The 23400-nt window shown below is 36.5% G+C and overlaps 1 protein-coding gene across 2 annotated transcripts in view; it reads right to left on the reverse strand.

The window, feature by feature from the left end:
• The window catches only part of ZBBX (zinc finger B-box domain containing), a 77099-nt gene extending 54025 nt beyond the window's left edge, over positions 1-23074 (reverse strand). For both annotated transcript variants that reach the window (XM_072408055.1, XM_072408054.1), the window contains exons 1-7: positions 22966-23074; positions 20423-20501; positions 20034-20082; positions 17708-17814; positions 15938-16033; positions 4955-5116; positions 3574-3745 (exon numbers count right to left, since the gene is read on the reverse strand). In XM_072408055.1, coding sequence (XP_072264156.1) covers positions 3574-3745; positions 4955-5116; positions 15938-16033; positions 17708-17814; positions 20034-20082; positions 20423-20501; positions 22966-23060 — 760 coding nt within the window. In that variant the 5' untranslated portion in view covers positions 23061-23074. The remainder of the gene's footprint in view (positions 1-3573; positions 3746-4954; positions 5117-15937; positions 16034-17707; positions 17815-20033; positions 20083-20422; positions 20502-22965) is intronic.
• Between the last annotated feature and the right edge of the window lie 326 nt (positions 23075-23400).

Consider the following 23400-nt stretch of genomic DNA (forward strand, 5'->3'; position numbering starts at 1 on the left):
ACATTTACATATTCTTAGCAGACAGTAATATAGCTTTAAATCAACAAACCCATTTAGCTGCTATAAATGTAATGTAATAATACTGAAAGATCACAACAAGGACTGCAAAAACATTCTGTATCAACAAGTCTGTATCTGTCAGCTTAGAAGCACCTGCTATTTGTTTACATTGGAGAGCTGGCAGGCTGACAGGAGCTGCTCTTCATGGAAAAGGCTGTGTTGTATATTTTCAAACTCATTATCTCCCCAAAACCTAAAGTTATAGAAATGAATGAGGTCTTGTTTAAAATCACTTTTACTTTAGATAGGAATTCTTTACTTTGTATGATCTAAGCACATCTGAGTGTTCATCCAACCTCATAGTAAATACATTTGTGTTTAAAGAGCAGACTCTGTTTAACTGCAAGAGAAACCATATTAACAAATTTTTTTCCAGCATGCAAACCGTTAAAAAAAGCATATAGATAGTAATAATAAATGTACTTGAACAGGAGAAGGAAGGGAAAATATATACCCTTAGTAAGAATGAAGTTGAAATCAAGTTGAATAGGTAAAATCAGATAAATATTCTCTGGTTTGAGCTTAATATTGTATCTCAAATGAATATGATTTAGAACAGGGGTCTGCAAAGTTTTATGGCCACTAGGCCATCTATGGGGTGGAAGGGAGTACACTAGGTCGAACCTGCCCTAATGGCTCCCCCTACTACCAGGGAATGCCTCCTGAAGTGAAATCCCTCTCCTCCCTATGCATTGTGGAGGAGAGGGATTTCCCTTCAGGGAGCTTTCCCTATTTACCACGCCGGCGGAAGTATCAACGCCGGCCGCGGTAAATAGGAAAGCCACTGCAAGGGGGCGGCACCAGAGCTCCGGAAAGTCCGGAGCTCCAGCGGCCACAGCTCCGGTAGTTCCTAACGCCCCCTGGCCAATCCGCCAGCAAACCACGGCTCCGGAGCCGCGGGTTGCGGCATTAGGCCGTCTCGGCCAGGGGGCGTTAGGCTGGAACGAACTACCAGCTAGGCCGTATGTGGCCTAAAGGCTGGAGTTTGCCGACCCCTGATTTAGAACCAAACAGTAATTTTCTGAGGCACATGTTCTTTTACAGTGTAAACCCATATGGCCACAGTTCTGTGTGTAGGAGCACCTTTGGATTTATACTGTCTTCCCTGTGTGCCAAGATGATTGACATTGTAGCATGGTTGATAGTTAATAGTATTTTGTGGTAATATAAATGGATCATTAAAGATTGTAAAAAAAAAAAATAATGGTTCGTATTTATCGACTAACAGCGACAATAAACCAAATAAAAGGTCCATTATACATGGGTTTTCTTTACTTGACTATCAGGGAATTTGACTGTGGATTAGCTTACTTGACGGGTATACAAAAAGACACATGGGAGACCAAGCAAGGAAGTAGCGGCCCACAAAATGTCACCAGCTTTAAATAGCTTTATTTTGTGGATATCCACACTGAGCAAATCTGTGTGACCCAGGTATAATCCATGTTTCTTAAACTGCTGAGCTTATCTGTAAAGGTGACATTTAACTTTCAATTTTTAAATTCAACCTCTATATCATTCTTCTTTGTTCTTGCTGCATGAACAAAAACTTTGTGAATGTCCTTTTCTATTGTATGACTTTTCAGTACATGTAAAAGATCAAACCCTTTTGCACAAAATATCATAACCAGCTAGAATGACGGTAATGATGGCTCCATTTGTAGTTTAGCAGCATCTGGAGTAGGAAGACTGCATTCTTGTATTATATAATAGATACTGCAAGTATATTGCAAATGAGAACTCACATCACTTTGGAGCTTTAACATTCCAATATAGTTAAAGTATAAAGAAGAGTGTGTCTGCTGGCAAGTGAGTGTTCTCATGCAAAATATGTAATTAGTGAGAAAATAAATGCAAAATGCTAATGTGCAAACCTTTGATGATGAAGAATCATCTGAATTGCAAAGAAATGTTAGATGTTGTATGGTATATGGATTAAACAGAGAAAAGATGTGCTCACATTTCCTCAGTGGGCTGAAGAATAAGAAGTCAAGTCTCTTAAGAGTGATTTAAAAAAAAGTGACAAGCATCTTTTAAATGGGTTTGTTCTACACAAGAATAGGGAACAAAAAAGAATCATCTGGGGGTTTTACACCAGGGGGCCCACATTAAGATGGCTATTAGCAAGTTTAAAAAAAAGATAGTGTGAAGTAAACCAATACATTAATTGCTAATAAAGAATCTAACTTTTAATAAAAGAAAATAATTATCTTAAAGAACTAACAGTATAACCAATTGACACCTTTAGTTAAATTTGCCACAGGATAACAGCTATGATGCAAATTAGCAGCCTTCTAGTTCCTGGCACCCTTTCAACTATGTAAATAGGATCATCCCATCCACTACATCATGTTGATTGACAGATAAGTTCATGCAAGAGAAGAGCAGGTAAAAGCACCAATGCATCATATCAGACCAGCTTTTCATTTCTTGTCTCACATCTACTTAGCTGTGACATGCTGAGAAAGAGAAGTGGTCATACAGAAGAACACTGATTTATTTTTCTCCTTATGGCATGTAGAGGCACGAGGATACCATTCAATGAAAATGTTTCCAGCAAGGATTCTACTTTTCCTGACGTTGCCATATAAAAAGTATAAGAGGGCAATTCTATATAAATACAGAGCTTATGGACCTTCTTAAATATGAAAAAATATACAGGTTTGATATTACATCCTTTTGCATTTTAAATTACATACTAAGCTGAATGTATGCCAAAATATTTTATACGTGTATCAGGTGCATATTTCAGCTGCAATACAGTTTTCTAGTCTCATGCTACAGTATACACTCCTTTACATTAATATACCAGAATTTTACTGAAATTGTTCTATTTAAAGATCAGACACACTGAGTCCATTCTGGAGGTAATGAAGCTCCAAAGCCCTCACATTTGGATATTACATTCATAGACAGTTTCAAGCAGAAGATAGTTCTGATAATACATGGATATGAACAGAATCGTGTGAACAATATACTGGAAAGCTTGTTGTATGAATCACTTTCTGGTGTTATTAGTAAGGGAGGAATGGTATTGTTATGCTCAGCATGGGCCACACAAGATCTAAGTACTGTGGCATGAATATGAGTTTTCAGTGCTGGATAGAATCACCCTTTACATTAGTTCCCCAGTTTCCCTATTTTATACTGATCTCAATGAAAATACATTATTAACATTAAATAACATAAGTCTGTGCTAATTCATATTTTTTTGGCCAGGAACCAAATGTTTAAAGTTTTTCAGCAATTGTACCAGATTTATAGAATAAGTTTTTTGTAATTCTTGTTTTATAATGACAACATTTGACAAATAGGACAATAATTGCAGAGTTGAATATAGACTGAAGATAAGGAATTTTGAATGTTGTCTGAAAATGGACAGCTTCACAAGATGTAAAAAGGTTATTAGGATTAATACTAAACAAATGTACTATTTGAATGATAAAATCACAGAAATGCACAATACACCAATAAAGATTTACCAGCAACACTTATCTATGTAAAAAGACTTACCTGTGCTAGCTTCTGTGGTTTGGAGAGGCAGTGGTTTGGAATTAGTTTGATTTCTCCATTCTAATAAAGCTTCATTAAAATATTTTGCAGATTCCTCTTCATTAAAGCTTCCATGCAGCAATGACCCAGAAGTGTCCGTGAAATACTCATCTCTCGCCTCTGAGATAAAGCCCTAGAACATTTAAAAAATGAGCTTCACAATATTTGATACACATCACATCACAATATTTGTACACAACAAACTAGTAATAATAAAGGGAATTTTTGTTAAAAGGATATTGTTTTAATAAGATATAAAAAAACACTTCTATATTTTACCATTTATGCAGTACATTCTCTTCCACAAGTAATTAAAAATTTCTATTAACATTCATTAACAATTATTTACTAAACGCAACAAAATCACATTCAAACATTACACTAATACACTGAAATACTCTTTTGTCTACAAGGTCTTATCTCTATCTTCTTTCATCATATGTTTTTGACACCTTTCGCTTATTATAGCTTCATCAGAAAAACAAGTTTCAAAACCTTCATATATGACTCTAAGTACAAGCAAATTTTTACTACATAAATAAAATTTTTAGTTCATACTGATACCAATGGCAATACCTCATCAGCACGGTGGCTCAGAGGTTAGCACTCTGCACTTTGCAGCTCTAGGTCCCAGGTTTGGCCAGGTCTCTAGGTCGGTCAGGACATCTGCATGGGGTTTGCAAGTTCTCCCCGTGTTTGCATGGGTTTCCTCCCACATTCCAAAAATATGCATTTAGGTAATTGGCGCTCCCCCCCCCCTTTAGACCGTAATAAAGATATATGACTGAGGTAGGGACATTAGATAGTGAGCCATTTTGAGGGACAGCTAGTGACATGACTATGGACTTTGTAAAGCATTATATAAATACTGTGTAATAATTATAATCTGATATAGTTATTGCCACAGAACCAATTCTATTCTAATGTGCAAGGTACCCACACAAGAAGAATGTTTTATTATTACCATTTTGGCGGATTCAACCAACATACTATGGACATGTGAATAACAAGCTCCTGTGTTCTAAAGGCACAGGGTAAGGTCTGAGTCATTTGTAGTAATAGAGAAAGAAACAGCTAATGTTACGTTTCTTTTCAAATCTGCAACATAAGAAAACCTTAACAAGTATTACACTATCCCACTGTCAATCTGAACAGTGAAGTCCCAAAGCAGCCACTCAAAATCAGTGTTTCATTTTTCATCTGGCCAGAATGAAAGCAAAAATGTATCTGGATTTAAAAGTATTTTTGCCTTTCCTGTACTTGGTGTATTTATAATTAGTTTACCTTGAACAATGTGTATATTTGAATTAATTCCTCTTTTACAATATAGACAGACACCTACCTCTTCACTGGCTTCTCCCTTCCATTCAAAAGAAGTAATTCCAGCTGAGACTGTCCGCCCAGTAATAGTCTTGTCTTTTTCAAGTCTTCCACTGGACTCATCAACATTCAGTTCTTTTCTGAATGCATGCGAAGCATCTAATTTGCCATCTTGAGATTTCCCCTGCAATATGAAATATTAGAAGTAAACTGAATTACTAAACAATTTCACTGCTGACATAAATGCATGAAATTAGCAACCCACTGGCTCCCAGTATGTTGTGCAGATTATTTCCAATGGACATTTCACTTTTGCGGTACTTTCTGTACGCGTTAAATTTCTTGTAGAATTGTCTGCACTTAGCTCATTATTTAAAAAATATGCAAATTGGCACAGAAGAAGTGTACTTAAGGAAACTACTAAAGACGAACAGAATTGTTTCTTCGGCAATATTCTCCTCTGCAGCTTTGAGTACATTTATCTTTTCATACCGCAGAATAAAAGGCACTGTTAAGTCCAGGTTATGCTGAAATTGGAATGCAACGCAGAGCTATGTCGGATTTTTTGACACATTTTATTTTTATGGCACTAAGCTTTGCATGTGTTGGCAGTTGTAGTTCAATTAAATTAAAAAGTAAAGCCCTCACTGCTTCATTTAAAATGCTCTTTTATATGGTCTGCAGGTGTATCTTAAGAGGCAGTTACTTATGTAAGACTGCACATTTAAGACGTTCATTTCCATACTAAACAAGATACATCTCTGCTTAATATCAAACTAACCATAATGCAGGAGGAGAAGAAAAACAGTAAAATTGTGAGCAAGAATTTATTAAATTAAAAAAAAAGTCACTGAAGTCATACACTGACAGTACAAAAGAGCTTGGAAGGTTGTAGCTGCTTAAAAGTTGCCAAGGAAGAAATCACAGAAATAACATGGAGCCGGGGGGATTCACTGGCTCAGACGGCAGGTGGAAGGGGGCAATGGAAAGTTGACACATCTTTCTCTGACTTATGTATTACAAATGCTAAAGGTGGAGTACAGAGGCACATAATAAATGATTACTAATACATAGACAATTTTATTCTAGTGCTGCTTAAATATTTAACTTCTTGCTGGCACTTGCCTCATTTACAACATACTAAGTGATGCAAAAAAACGAAAGCTTAATAAAGATCTGAACTATTAGAGCTTCAGCCAAAAAATAACAGGGCAAACGCTAGAGACCAAAATTGCTTATAGGGTCCCTGAAGATGATTCTGCACCCCATTACTAAAATGCAATACTTTGCTCTGCATGGTGTCTCTGAACAAAGGCATCTATCTTGTTAATGGCAGGGCTTTGCTTCCTCATTACCAGCGAGCTGCACAGTAGTGACATCATAAAATATTGCTTTTAAAGGTCTATTGTTAAAGGACCAAAGCTGATCTTCAGCTGCTTAGCAGTGAAAAAAACTGTTTAACAGTGTTATTTATACACAAACTCTTGTCAGTTTGAGTTGTTCCCAAAATAGTTTCTATGATTTATCTAACGCTTTTTATACAAGTTTCAAGAGCAGAATTCCACTTATCCTTGTTTTCTTCACTGACAAAACAGAAAACAATAAAAAAGTTCTATAGCTTTTAAAATGCAATTAATAAACATATTTTGTGCTTGCATGCTTCTAATATTCAACAGGGACCAAATACTTCAGAATTTCAAAGTGTACACCAAATCCTATCTACCATGAGAGTTTACATAATTTGAAGCAAGATTAAGGTCTTGTTATGTCTGTTCTTTGACAACAGTTGCAAAATCCATGAAACTTTAGCCATGTTTTGCTACCATTGATGCAGTGTTAAACAGACCAGAAAATTTCAGAATCTCGTCATGTTCTATTTTTCCTAACCAGCTTATTCAGAAAGGCTTCAGTGGGGCAGCATCAGACTTTGTTCTGCTTCAACAGATTTACAGTGAGCAGCTGATCAGCCATAGACATGCGAAGAATCAATTTTATTGGTGAGACAGACAGGCAATAAAGAGCTATCATTGCATAACATCATTCTTATTACAAAAGTGATATACTGGAATATTTCTTGTTTAACAATTCGATGTGTAGTGGGGAAAAAAAAACTTGTATTCAAGTCACAGAAAAAGTGAAATTGTGTATAAATACTCCTTTACAGTATAAATTGATTTTTTGATTAACTAATGGCATGACCTATCGACTGTAACCCAATATAGAAACAAAATAATATTGTATTGATAAAATACAGATGACAATAATACATCGCTTTTTTCAGGAGAATAATGGAAAAGCTAATTATTTGAAGAGTAATGATACTGTAGTTGTGTGACTTACACTGGAAGGAAGAACTAAAAGGAGATAATATCAGCAGCAACCAATTAGATTTAAGATTTCATTTTTTTAATCTGCCCAGTACAGTGAATCTGAAGGATCAGGTAACTGAAACTGTTTATTGCAAACTACTACACCTCTTACTGCATGAAGAAAAGTGAATATACTTCAAAACATTTTATCTGGTTTTGGATACAGTAGGAAAAGTCTAAAAATAAACTGCACCAAAGATGGAAAGATAAAAACAAAAAGATTATAGCCTCTCTGAATCAAAATGTCCTCTATTTTATTTTTTTGTGCATGTAAGAGTTCGAATTCCCCTCAGGAAAAAACAATTAAAATTTAGCCTTTATTCACCTAAATCTATGATGTGTTTAGTGAGTAAAAGCTGCATTTTGATTCTTTTCCTACAGTGATTAGCCATAGGGGAAGAAAGTTGGATGGTTGAGGGGGAAATGCCGGGTTGAAGCACAGGTTTAAAGTTCAAGGTAAGTTTAAAAAACTTTGTCAATAAAAACTGATTGAATAAAATATAGGCATTTAGAGTTGCCTATACATACCTATACCTGCAGTAGCTGTCATACCTTTTGTTATTCTTGCACTTTATACCTAACAGCCTTCTGTTCTTTAACCACCTGAGCGTTACACTGATTTCTAGATTTCTGTTCCAAAAGCGTCACAGGTTTTCATGAAATTTTTTTTTTTAAATTGTAGACCTGTAACTTACAGAAATATGTCCGAATAGGGTTCTAGTAGATATCATGAATATAAAAAATGTTTGAAACACACAATCATGTAAAAAAAAACAAAAAAACTTTTAATAAAATTAAAGGAAAAACACAAAAATCAGCTTAAACAAGAACACATAAATAAATGAAAAATACTGAAAATGCGATAATTCGGTATAATGTATAGTAATATGTTTTTCTAAAACACCTCCCTAGTGTCCGTCACATACCTATAGACAAAACCACATAAATATATTTTCTATTATTTTGTATTGGATTGGATACAGGACTTTGTATTAAATCCAATACAAAAAATTTGAATTTTCCGCTACGACCCTCATCGACGGGCGCACGCACGCGCATCATCAGGAATCGCAGCGGGACGCGTACGCAAATGCCGGGTATTCTAATTCTTTCCAAACTTCCATGCAAAAAGTGTTACATTTTTTGCATGGAAATTTATTTTGGATTGTAGGCTCTAATTCACCGAATTACCGCATAACTCACCAAAATATGTCCAAAATTTTATAAATTTAATAATTAAATTTTTTTTTTATAAAACATAAAAAAAACACAAAAAAAAAAAAAATCTTTAAAAAAAACTAAAAAAAGTTAAAAAAAAAAAAGTGTAAAATGTAATGTACAGTAGCTTATATAATATATATATAATACAATTATATATATATTATATAAGCATTTCTTTGTATTGAACTCAATACAGCTTTTTTGTATTGAGTTCAATACAAAGGAACTCAATGCAAAATTTTGAATTTGCCGCCCCGCCTCCCTCCCGCGCGGACGCACGCAGCGACGTCACCGGGAAACCCCGGTGATCGTCTCTGCACTCGCCGGCTGGACACCGAAGAGGACAGACGTGTCCGGAGGAGCGGAGGGAGAAGGTGAGTATTTTTTTTTTTTTTTTTGTCCAGCGATCGACGCTGGACAGTGACAGGCACAGGGATAGGGACAGGGACAGGGAGAGGAGGGAGAGGAAGCCGGCTGGCTTAGAAAAGAAAGCCAGCTGGCTTTCTCCTCTAAGCCGGCCGGCTTTTTCTTTTAAGGAGAGGGACACCCGACGCTGGAGGACGACGCTGGAACATGGACCCGACGCTGGAACACGGAACCGACGCTGGATTAGCACAGCGGGACCAGGTAAGTGGGGATTTTAGTGTAGGCGAAAAAATACGGGCTTAACCAAAAGAGCAAAAATATTTAGTGCGAGAAATTACGGGCTTAGCGGCTAGGGGGTTAAAGCAGCAGCTGGCGAATGTTGACAACTACCTATCAAAACTGCCCCTATTGGAATGAAATGGTGGTAGTGACTAAATGGCAGCTGGCAGACTTTTACCTGCCTGCTGACTACCTGGGCACCATCCATCTAAGAGATTCCTAGTGTCAATTTGTTATTGCAAACTGCAACATAGCTATTGACACAGCTGTACACATCATTACAAGGTGGAAGCCAGAAAACCAGATATCAGAGGAGATAGGAGGCTGAAATTATAAAGGATGATTCTAAAGAATTCACTAGTGTATACCCAATGAGTAGGTGGAAACTGAATTCTTTATACTCCTTTACTGAAAACTACAATAAACCTACAGGCTAGCTGCAGGCTAACAAGTAGATGACTTCTTCATTAATCTTGTAATAAATAAAAAAGGTTCCTGAAATTATTAAGGCTCCAAATATAGCATACAGTGCAATGAAGAAGTCATCCCCTTGCAAGCCTGCAACTAGTCTGCAATTAGATGCCTTTTCCATTTGGGAATTATGGAGGAAGGCCTCCCATGCCCAATATGCCCCCTCTCAGTTGTTGGCATACTGATTTGTATATCTACATGGCATCAGGAGGGTCAGCTGGCAGCAGGCTCATATTTAATATTTACTTCAGTTAAAGGTAAAGAATGCTTAAAAAAAAAAAATAATGCAGCAAGCTTATCAATGGACTGGTAACCAGAAAAATATTGCATTTTTGTGTGGATTTAGATATACTTTAATGCTTCTGCTTTATTTGTCAAGAGCAGAATAGACTGCCGATACCCTGCTTCTCACTACAGATGGCGATTTCCTATGGGATGGTGGTTGTTTTATTTGATTCCAGCAAGGTTTGCCTTTGTGTGGTTGGTACATATTGAGCTACCAGAATAGTTGTTATCTGTTACCTGTCTTGTTTAGTATTTCTCTCCCCCTTCTTCATTCACCTTTATTCATCACCTTTTTAGTGAAGATTTTGTTTGGTCACCATTTTTTTATGAAGTGCACTTCCAAATTCCTGAGAAGACTACATAATCATGGCATTGGTTATTATATTCTGGAATCTCCTAAAGAAATGGATTGTTTCCACGAAACGCGTTGAGGAATATTTACACAATGTGTAATGTCTAATAAAATGTGATGTTTGTTTTAAATGTTTTTATTCCTAATGTATATGTATATATATTAAACTGATTTGCTAAAAAAATCTATAAATATTGAATGTGTAGGCCTCTTTTTTCATCTTAATTATTTGATGTATAGACTGCTGATACTACAAAGCAAACAGACCAAATTGGAGCTGTCTCATTATTTTGGCATTGTCTCAATGTGAAATTATCAAATAACACATGGAGTGGTCAAATAAATGCAACTATGCCTATAAAATAAATATAGCCATTCAAAGTCTAGTTTAAAATGGTAAAGATGACACTATTTTAAAATATCAATTTACTAAGAAAAAAATATTAGTGCTTGGCCAAGCTTGTTCTACTAGTTATATGTGCATATCAATACATATAAATGTATTTCCTTTACTGTGAAATGTACTTTTTCCAGCAGTATACAGATTATTTTCATCTAAATAGCTTGCAGTAAGGAAGGCTTTGCAAGATGGACTCTGCTTACAATGCAGTGCACTATTTGATCCTCAGAACTCTATTACACACTCCTCTAGAGAAGGCATTTTGCATGTTATTCATACCAAGTACAGAATATTCAGTCTGAATGTTGACTGCTCAGAAGGAAGTAAGGAAGCTTAGATAGCAGTTTTTAAGACGATACACTTTTTCAAGGAAATACTCACCTTTATATAGCACTGGAATTAAAAATCTGCAAACATAAGCAACATTTTCAGCAAAAGTTTTAAATCAAAAGGAATAAGTGTATATATGTGTTCAATGCATCAAGAAGACTCCTAACTTATATAAAAAACTATTTTTCCCTATGTGTTAGCAGAGAAAATCTTTTTGAACTGGGTCACAGACATGCAAAAACAACACAAATGAAACACTGCAAGAGTATATTACCATCACGCTAGAATCAGTTTAGGATTTAGCTAAATCTAAGAATTAAGCCAGCATATTAACTGCAAAGCTTCTTTAAGACTCGCATGGAATTAACTTTTCTTAGTTTAATTAGAACAATTTTGAAAGAATGCAATTGACTCTAAATTTATTTTTTTAATCTATTCATTACAATAAGAAACACTTTTCACTGTATATATCTCACTTGCTTTATACTATAGCTACCCTGATCTCAATGTTTCATTAGCTAGATTGGAAAATCTATTTTATAAAGTATCAGTTGCAGCAATGCATAGTGAACAATTTTAATGCTCTCTGGTTGCAGTTTCAAAAAAAAGCACTGAAAAATATACATGTAAATCATCTACAGAAATGTATTTGTCTCTTGATGAATTAAAGGCAGAAGACACCTGCTCATCCTGCTGATGCCATGCCAGGAACCACCATGATGCTTGGCAGATAGTATGCATGCGTGTAAAGGCTTTCATTTGCTCTTGAACACTAGCAAGGAAAGGGTTGGAAGGATATCTAAAATCAACATGTGTGATTTATCCAGGATGAGTACAGCGTGCAGGAGAGGTAAGGGGCAAGTTGTCTAGAGGGGAAAAAGGAACTCACCTGCATGCAGTGAGTGCCATAAGACATAAAAACTTCAAGGAAAATGGAATGCCTTTAAATAGATATATCTGAACACTTTAAATCTGTAGCTAAAAATGAAATAGTGGGTATAAAGTATTTTATGTTAAGGTATGAATTCAAGCAGGCGTACGTACTACCCAGCTTGTTGCCAGTCCACACCAGGACTTTTCAGTAACTCGTGGTAAAATATGCACATTACAGCAACACACAGACACACTGTACCCAAATTGGTGTGTTGCAGCTTTGTTCATTTTGAATAACACTCCAGCACACTTGAGCAATGCATCACAATGTTCTGCACAGAAGTAAGCAGCCAAAAAGTCCTCTTTATTCCTTGCAATAAGGTGAGATACAACCCATTCATCTGGAATAGGGTTGTCTAACACAATGTGGTGCATCACGCCTCAACACACAAAACTGTGTGTGTTTAACCACAGAGAATTGTGATGTGATTGGGCCATTAGTGTTCCTCTCCTGAGGTGTTTCAGCTTCTGTTGCCTTCTCTATAATATCAAGTAAATTAAACATCTCACTCATAGGTTTGCCGGCTTTAGATCTCAAGCAAGGAGATCTCATTGCCAGGGAACCACAGAACCAAAAACCTGTTTTTCCATCTTTTGGATACAAAAGCAATCCCCTTAGTGTAAGTTTTTTTATAAATGTTGAAAAGGTTAGCTTCAATTAAAGAGCGAAATAGGGGTTTAATACAGCTGGTAACTGGCTATGATGGTAGTTTGTCACCTTAAAGAAGTTTCTTGTCTATTTTCTGCACATGCAGACTTGGAAATTCTGCATGTCTTAATCTCACACTTCTCTATGCATTCTTGTAAAACTGCCTCAGCAGTGACACAGGGGGAATAATTTACTCAAGACTCTCCCCTTTGTCCTTTTTACTCTTAAAACAATATTCAATGTACAATCCACACACTACAGACTCTTTTACGTCTGTCTCTAGCTTCCTTAAACCTTTCTTCTAATATTATTTTATAGGAACCTTATTATCAGGGACAATACGCATATATAGACCAATAGTCGTTACCTGTTAGCCTGTAGACAGATTTGAGCACCATTTAAAATTTGGGTGCATTTGCTGGAGAACAGCTTAGAAGGCAATCTGTAAACACTTTTTATAAACTCTAAGTATGAATGAGCCCTAAGGGATTAGATTTGATCAGTCCACAAATCCAATTGACATGCCTTCTACAATCCCACTGCAGTAGCCTGCAGTACAAATCCACAAACCTTGGTGTGTTAGCAGTCAGAGGCAATTTTCTACCAATGTTAAGGAAGCACACGTTGTATCCCAACACAAGTGACTTTTCTTTTCTAAAAGCTAATGTTTGACTGAAACACAAGCCTACACTAATAATATTTAGCTACTAGTTGATAGTAAAAGAGAAGCGACTAGAAGCACCATCGATTTGCAAACCATCCAAACATTACAAATCAGGAAGAAATCAACTATCAACTGTAATGATGTATCTATGACATAGTATTGAGGCATCCTTCAAACTGCTTCTGTGTGAGACTGAAGCCTCTTGCCATATGGCTGTGTACTTGGCAGCTTCCTTTTCTGAGAAATAGAGAGGTCATTGCTCATAGAACACACTGCCCTGCATTGTTATTGGCTTAGATTCAGAGAAATCCAAATAATAACAATGGCAACCAAAGGGATTTAGCAAGCAGAGAAATAAACTAAATGAGGTGGGTGAAAGCATTAAGAAATAGAGCCACAGGGCAGGTGGAATGTATACTCCAAGTCAGGCTAGGTAGCAGGCAATCTAAATTCACTGCTATTAAATTAGTATTGGCTACTAGGGTAACTTTAAAGGAGTGTAAATTTTAAAATGCTTTGCACACTTTACCCTACCTTTATGTCTGAACCTGGTGATTAAAACTGTTTGACTTGTGGAAAGCAGAAGAGAATAATACATGTTAACCCATACCTAAAATCACCAGATTTTCCACTGAGGCTCTTCTAGTGTAACAGTTAAAGTATCTGAAACAAAACTAATAGTTTTTGAAGTTAACTTCTATTGAAAGCAAATTTCTTCAAATCTCCAAACTGCCAATGGAGTCTTCAAGACTTGTAAAGACCCTAACAATGGACAGCTAGGCAGTGACATGGACACCCAAAATAGAGCCGTTGTACTATGCAGTAAGGTAGAAAGGATACTTGGGACCGGACCTGTCAAGTGACCACAGATTTATGTGAATATATGGGACATTTAGATTGCTGATGCCATTAGGTAGAGGCAGTGAGGTAAATGTTAAGAATTTGAATGTAAGAACATTATAAGTGTTGCTTTCTAAAACTTATTATATATATATATATATATATATATATATATAAATATTTAATAAGTGATACCAAATATACTCACTAAAAAGAGACACTCTACTGAGTGAAAATACTAACCTTATACCTGGTCACTGGGATCTACATGTTTAGGCGTTAAGATCACATGATGGAACAATATTTTAATGCTAACATGTAACGCATGGAGAGACAGAGCCTCTAGTGGGGGTGCGACCGCTTGCACAGGAGTTGTGTGATTAGATTTTTCTCCAGAGCCTCTAGTGGTGAGGATGTTGCGCTGCTGGTTACCACCAGGATGCGATCCTTGGGCACACCAGGGTGGGCAGGATTATTCACAGTACCAAATCTCTAGGCAGGAGAATAGTAAAGGAAAGCCAGGGTCAAGGCAGGCCCCGCAAGCAAGAAAGGTCACGAACAAGCCAGCAGTCAAGAACCAGAAATCCAGGAAATAGACACCGGTGACAGAGGAGCCGCAAAAGACACAGGGAACACAGGAAGCAAAAGGAGGCACAGGAGACACGGGAAACACAGGGATCACTGCAGACACAAAGGAACACTGGAACAGCACAAGGAAACAGGCAGGGAAACACCAGACTGGGCAATAAGGGGTTAACACAGGAACTGGACAGGGAAAGCACTGAATTAACCAACAGGTGTAGAGGAAATGCTCAGCAGTGCTAGGGGCTCAGCACTTGTGGAGACACATTGCACAAACGCTGAGTCTGAGCTAGCTAAATAGCCAGGGATGATTAAGAGGCTATTTCCTGATTGGCCAGCAAGATGGGTGAAAATGAAAAAACTTGGAAAACTAGGCAAGCCCAGGGTAAAAACCAGAGAGGCGCCTGCGCTTTAGCGAGGAAGAGGTAAGTGTGAGACCCTATTAATAAATAACAAGTGTAAAATTTAAAGCCTGGTCCACTTTAAATGCAGCAACTTTTAAATCTCTTGTGTAAATTCACATTTAAATTGCAATTACAATATTTCTGTCAATATCATGGTTTTCACAGATATTACTGATGCAAAGACAACACAGAAGAAGGGCGAACTGTACTTGGTACACATTATAATTATGGACTCCAGTAATAATTCACTGTTAGTCATGCGCTACCAATGCATAATGATGTAAGGTCCCTTTGACTGTCAGGAGCAGCTGCAATGTAGCAGGTCCCAACTGAGATGCTGAAGTTAACCCAGATTCCTGTGATTAATAATTTTAATTCCAATATAAACAACACAATATGCAGATGAGTGGCACTGCTTCTAATAATGATGCATAGTAAATAAAATGTGGTGCATCTAAATGTTATAGGTATGACAGCTTGTATGGTACCATTGTTTATTCATTACCAAATAACAAACACTCCCTTATTTTACCTACATATACAAGCTTCTTAACACTAAAATGATTTATTACACATGGCTAGCGTATTGCTGTGGTAGATCATGTTAAAAAAAAGTCATATATGCATGATAAAATGTCACAAGAGCACATACTTTAAGATAAAATGAGTATCATTTACAAAAGACTAATAATCTTTGTAAAATTGCTAAATAGAAAGCTTTAAATTTAGCAATTTGACGATGTAATCTACACAAAAAAAACAATAGTAATAAAAAATGATACCATAACAACTAAAAATAAGACAAAAAATGAGCCAAAATGCATTGCAGGGAGATGTCTTCGCTAACTGGAAATGAGTACCTGAATGGGTGTAGTTCTGTGTAGCTTCAATGCCCCCTTCTGGTGGATTTTTGCAAAGCATACAGCACAGTAATCCTCGCCACACTCCAAACACATCTTCAGTGAAAAGCATTGAACAGAACAAAAACAAATTACTGTATTGACCAAAGGTTCCAGGAATTCCATACATGTGTTAAATTATACAGCAAGCTCACAGATAATCGCATGAAAGCTCAAGTGTTATCAGTCCGAGAGCTTTGGGAAAAGTGTATTTTTCAAACAAGTGCCTAGTGTATATATGAAGAAACAGGTCTGAAAAGAAATGAGTTTCTAAACTCACATATTTATTTAAAATATGTTTACAGACTAATATGGAAAGAGAAATGATTAGACCATGTTAGACACTCATCTGATGTCTTGTTTATCCACATCTAGAACTCAAGTAAACAATGCTCAATCACTTGACACAATAATGTCTTCTCTGCCTCTTTAGTGGAAAATTAACCCAGCCATTGGGTAATACATTTGTCTTCTTATCGATTGAAGCGTTTTCAGCAACTTTTTTTTTAAAAGGCCAACTATAGCAAAGTTGATAATCCAGTTTTACGTAGTTGTTTACTGTTGAATTATAGCACCTACTGAAGTGATATAGTTTAATGGTGATATAAATGGTAACAGTTTAGGATCAGATTGAAGATTCTGATACACCTGGGCTCTCCATTTAATTTTCATGCTTTGTGTTGAATCCATATGGAAATGTAATATGATCATTTGGCTTTGTAATAGCTGCAAGCAGTGGAGTTGAACAGTATATTCTGGGGGGAAATCTTACTACTAGACTTCCTTAGAGATGTAAGCCAGCAAATAAATGGATTTGACAAGTGCAAAACTGCAGAATCTCCTCTTGGATAAAGTAGATATTTAAGAAGAACTTGTCAGGACAAAAATATGGGAGCTGTCATTGTTGAGCAGAAGGTCACCTGAAGCTAGGATGAAGTCTGACTTCATTCACTATCTACCATTATGTAAGTGTGTTGAGTGTGAGCCAAAAGTTGACTAGTCTCTGTCCTACCATTGATTCCAATAAAGCGTAAATACTCACACAAAACATATGGGACTTTATTTATAAAATAGGAAATCTGACATTCCTTCAAACATTCCCTGGTCGGAATCAATTACTGCCATTGAAATACATACACATCAGTAAGCCTGGGCATTTACATTCACACAAGCCCAATTATGATTGCTTCTCTTTATCCTTCTACTATATTATTATATTTTTCATAACCCCTTTCAGTTCTTTTCTTCCAAATGTCAAACATGATTTTATTGGCTTTGTCACTTTTTTTACAGCATGCACTGAACACAGGTAGGCAGCTCAGTGTAACAGTTTTAGAACGAATCTGCGATGGGACAAAGCAACAAAATCCCAACCTAGCTAATAAACATGGCTGAAGATACTAAAGCTAGATGAAGGCTGGAGGAAACTTAGTGGCAGCAAAAGAACAGAGAGGGCCCCGTGAATGTTGCAGCGCTGAAGTGGGGCAGTTTACTTGGCTGTATTGGGCAAACATGCTTGCATACTTGCATACTTGCACATTATGGAAAATCTCTGGGCTCAGAAAATAGAGCATAATTCTGCTTTAAAAAATAGCCAGCAGGAGTAATGTACAGCAATTTACAGTAATCAATAATGATAATAAAGGGGAAAAAATCATGAATATGATCAATTTATTGCATTTGGTAATATTCTAGATTTGTTAAAACATTTTCCTGTAAATTCTTACATACCAGTAATGCACTTTTAATTTCACATTGTCCACACACTTTTCCCTTTAATCTGGATTTCTCAGTGGTTGGCATATCTGCAGGCCTTGATGTCTTCAGTTTCTCAGGCTCTAGAGAAAATGTAATACAGTTCAAGTCATGCACAAAGAATAGCACGGAAGACTGAAGAAAGCATTCAATCACCTGTTATATATTAGGTGTCCTGTGCTCTGGCAGAAACACGTCACTTACTGGCAATCCACAGTCACAAATTATTCTTCAATGTGCAGTCTGCGATTAACGGAAGCTTGAGTATTCAATATTTGTTCCTTCACAAGCCACTAGTTAACATATGCAGCGATGCATTAGTTTAATTTAACAGGTCTAGTTATTGACATGAGGCCAGCACATGGAAATTAAATAAATCACGGTGCATCTGACTAATGGAAGCAGGAAGTCATAACTGCAAGTGAAATATGGGGCCAATTTACTAAGAGGACAAAATTAGATAAAACCTCCAATGAGGCTGATAAATGACAGCAATATGACTGCATATGTTTACTAATTGTTTAGCAATTAAAGGTGGCATATCTTTGTTCTTTAATTAGGAATACAGCTTGGAAAATAACAGGTACCACTGAAACAAAACACTAAAGGTACTGATGCATGAAAATAGAATATTGTATGGGGGTAACCAACTTTAGCTTGATCCCATAACAATATTCTAATAAACAAGTTGCATTACATTGCATGGGTTTTACCACATATGCAGCAATTAAATGCCAGAAGTTTGGACTTAAGTCGTCTAATAAACGACTTGCGACTCAACTTGAGGGTTTTGTTCAGCGACTTGCAACTCGCCTTGCGACTTTACTTCCGGCTTTCTTCGCTGACAGCCAAAGGGGGCCAGGAGGAAGGCAGTGAGGCTTATGTATTCCCCGCCTTCCTTGCATTCTTAGTCCACGGCTTTCTACTCTGACAGCTGATGGGGGGGGGAGGAAGGCGGTGTTACAGATGCCCCACTAAGTATGTCTTGCAAACAACTGGGTAAATGAAGTGACTTGACTTGGGACTTGACTTGGAAGAAATCCTGGTGACTTGAGACTTGACTTGGGACTTGGTGTCAATGATGTGGGATTCGACTTGGACTTGAAGGGTGACGACTTAGTAAAACCTCTATCAAATGCATGTCAGGGTGAAAACTGTACTGTCTAAGAATCTATTTATTACCTACAAAGGGTCAGAATACCTGATATATGATCAAATATTGTGTACTGCCTCTACTGTGATCAACCTATAGGTGTGATCCACCTATAACAGATCTAAAGAAAACTGACACTTTGAGGTTGTACTCCAAAGAGAGATTGCACTACTGATATGGAGGGTTTAGTAATGATAACAGACTTAGGAAAGGAAATCAGTGAGCTAACCAATAGGAGGAGCAACTGCTAGGATTATTGGTCTTCGTTCTTGATAGTTTACCTTTTTTGGCCATAGTAAGCACTAAGTATGCCCCCTGTTAGTTACTAATCTACACTGTCAAGGTACCAACTTCATATTGATTTTGGATACAAACAACTTAGAACTTTTTCCATTCATGAACTTAAAAAAGTTTGTATCTTTTCTGTGCTCAGTGTTATGTTCTAAATAAGAGGTGTTAACAGTCTTTGTGTAAAAGTAACCAGCAGGCAGACTGGAAAAAACTCAATCTATGTTCGACTGGAACCTTACATTTTAGAACTCTGGAATGCCACAGGTTTTTTGGGCCATGGAAGATGTCCAGCTAGACTTAATTTCTATACATGTCTAAAAAAACTAGATACAACACTCTGAAAGTCAACATACTGATACAATAAATCCATGGTAAACTAAAGACTTGGTCTGCTTTTAAATTAAGATTTCGAACCTTAAAAGGTACAATAGACACAAAGTCTACATGTCAACAAATCACCAATGTTGAACATTTCTGGTTTATGACAGTCAATTCTTCAGCCTTTAGGACCTGCTAGCTGAATCCTTGTATATACTGCTATCTGAATGACCCTGAAAATGATCATGCCCAAAAAATTGGGTGTATTTTGTATATACATTCCTAGGTTTTAGATCTACTTCTCCCAGCCTAAATAGACTGGACAATGGGCATAAAATTTGACATAAAGCTACATTACCATCCAAAAATACTGTGGGATGACTGCTAGATCTTGCTACATTGCATTTGAGAAAACTCAAAAATTAGGATAAAAAAAGTTTTGGAATTTAGCACTGCAATACTGTGACCTGGAATATAAATAACTGTTTATTAATTAACATTATTTTTAAAGTTTTACTTTAGGCACTGTACCTAATTTACCTGGAATTTGATTTTTGAGGACTTTTAGCTTCACTTTTTCTGAAGAAGCCTAAAATAAACAAAATAAAGTGAATTAGGAGTATGAGTGACAGCTGTCACAAACACCATGGGTTTCATTTTTTAAGAAGTATTTTTATATAAAATCGACTGTTCCATTTCCAATGCATACAGAGAAAATGACAATCGGGGAATGATAAACTATATCATAATGGTTGCTATGGGAGCATACATAGATTTCTTGCAAGGATAGATAAATTATTAGTCTACAGATTTACAATCGTGTTTATAAGAAAAATAATACTATTCCTAACAAAAGGTCCAGAACTGATAATATACATTTACACTATTCTCCAACATTTACGGCATCATCATAACAAATCCGTCCATACCTTGCCAATATTTTCCTTTTTGTGGTTTTTAGTTTGATTTCCAGTTTGTCCAGATTTCCAATGGTACCCATGTGTTCGTCTGCAAAACAGACAACAATAAATACATCATGGCAAAAACATAGGGGATCCAGAGGGATGCTAATTCAACTCTTTAACTAAGGGGGCAAACTGATATTCTTTTAAAACCTTGTATAATAATTCCTGTATAATGATATTTACTATTCAATTTCTCTACTCCTGAATCGTTAGTTCTTCCTCTGTTGTTTGGCATTACAATTAGTCAAGTGTCTATACCAGCTTTTTGTGACCTTTTAAAATATAGGGGAATTCTTAAAATAACTTTCAGGTCATCAGGGAACCTTTTCCATAATTACTATATCCACAGTTTACTACATCAGTGTCAGCAGGAAGTATGCCACTGACATTGCTAGCCATTGAGAAGAATATCACCTTTACAAATAGCTACACAGATCATTGGTGTCACTTTAACTGAACTGAGAGGCACAAATTGCTAATTACTTAAGGAACCCCTGGTAAACTCTGGAGGAACCCTAGTGTTCCAGGTAATCCTTGTTGAGAAACATTGGTCGATACAAATTTCAATCTCCTAAACATATCCCATTATTATTTTTATGAACCACTAATCACATGTCTAAGGTCCACATTATATTACAGAATGTATGTGAAAACACAACAACTTTGTGGGTCTGTGAATTTCTAGTACATAAATTCCTCAGAAGACTACTAACCCCCTATACTAAAACCTTCCTTTTTCCTTTTGACTGAATCCCTATTATTACACATCACAGAAACAAAACAAGAATAAAATGCTGTGTCTACGCTTATCTATAAAGAGGTGATCTGATCAATAAACCACTATGAGAATGCAATATTTACATTACCTTACAAAATCAATATATCCCTAGAAATGCATGTATTTGTAATTATGCAAGAAATAATGGAGACAAATGGCACCAGCTGCCCTTGTATATATGTCAGAACAAATCACAAGATGAAATAGGTCAGCAAAAGCCATTAAAGCAAAGTGACTTGTGGAGAGACAAGGAGGTTTTTATTGTTCATTTATTGGCCCTGATTTATTAAAGCTCTCCAAGGCTTTAGAGGATACACTTTCATTAGTGAAGCTGGTCGAATCAGCATACCTGGAATGGATTTCATGCAAAAGTTTTTAATCCTGGACCAGATCTATCCTAGGTTTGCTGGATCACCTAGCTTCACTAATGAAAGTGTATCCTCTCCAGTCTTGGATAGCTTTAATAAATCAGGCCCTATGTGTATACTTATGTATGCTTCTGTCACTTACCTGCATCCTACCACTAAGTGTTTATATATACATAGCATATACATGCATATCAAACATGTATAAACATATTTGATTGCTGTATAAAGAAAAAGTATTACTTTTTTTTCAGTGCTGTTCATCCTTTTCATATTTGATGTTTTTTTCCCTCTGGTCTTTTATAATAGATTTTAGTGTAAGCAATATCAAATGTGACAAAAGTTATTTTAAGGGGGTTGTGATAAACACAAATGTGGAAGAATTGATTTGTAAATGAGCTGTAACAGCACAGATCTCTTGTCTCATGTCTTGTGTCTTTCTGAATGAGCTCTGAAGCATATCTTTAGTCTCCAACAACTGCTATATAGCATGTCTGCAGTCTCCTATAGTTTTCTATGGCATTTCAATTACAAAGTAAAATGTGCATACCTGAAGCCCTTTTTATAACACGTGGGAACCACTACTTTACACTATGTTGTTTAAAGTGTGTACAGTAATCTGTTCCTTTATAGCCCCAAAATAGAGGTGATTAGGATTGAAGAGAGGGTGCAGCAGTATAGGATGGGAATGAGAAATTAAGGGGAAGTCTGACGGTCCCGCACATACTTTGAACACTCTGTAAGTGTACATGTTTTAAAATCAACAAGTATGACTATAGACCCAGCCTAAATACACATAACTAAATTTCTTTTAGGAAACTATCAGAGATTTTACACATTGAGTTTTTTAAGCTGGCACAGACAGCAATTATTAAAAGCAAAACTATTAATCACCCACCAGGACTTTGTTGTGAACACGATCATTTCTAGTCACATGACTGCTTACACAATTTTGGTGATAGCTGAATAATGAAAAATAGTTTAAAGATATATCGGTCAGAAGTTACTGTGTGAGGTCCTGCTGTAAATGATTTTTCTTTCCCTGCTGTATCCTAAATTGTGTGGAAGAATCATTGCAGAAATGACAAAAAACAGTATTAGATATTCAGCAAATTTGGCAAGTAAAAAACTGGCTGAAAGTCTTTCTCATAGCACTGAGAGTCGGTGAAATATGAACTGTGGGATTATTACCACAGCAAATGCTACCTGGAGCAATCCTTCTGCTAGGAGAAAAGGATTGTTTCTATTTACACTGGAGATAGAACAATGGGCCTGTGCAACAAAGTACAACAGCAACTGGTTATTTCCAGCATGTATCTATGTGTATACAGAAATGGGAAAGCTGTAGGTTATTATTCACATACTCGCGCTCTTCTTTCTCTCTGCTCATGCTCTGGCGCAACTGGATCAGCTTCTGCTCCATTTCCTGATTTTGCATTTCAAGCTGTATTGTTTCCATGCGAAGTTCTCCGATATTCCTAAAGAATGAAAAAAATGTGCATAGATTTTTAATGGGTATGTTCATTTCAGTGGAGATTCTGTATGCATAGAACCAATGTAGACATGCTAGTGGTATATTGCCTAAGCAGCCACAAGGGTCTGTACCATTTAGGATAGACATTTGAGAAATGCCACCACTGTCCTGCTGTTGAAGGTAACAACTCCAAGGTGATCATCTGTCATTAGATATCTAGTCACCCTATATATTTATATTCTGGGCCAGTGAGTAAATATTGAGACAGAAACAACAATGACATCCAAGGATCCTAGCCTGTTAAATCCTTATGGGCTAAAAGACA

The sequence above is a fragment of the Pyxicephalus adspersus genome, chromosome 4 (genome assembly GCF_032062135.1).
Source record: "Pyxicephalus adspersus chromosome 4, UCB_Pads_2.0, whole genome shotgun sequence".
Classification (NCBI taxonomy): domain Eukaryota; kingdom Metazoa; phylum Chordata; class Amphibia; order Anura; family Pyxicephalidae; genus Pyxicephalus; species Pyxicephalus adspersus.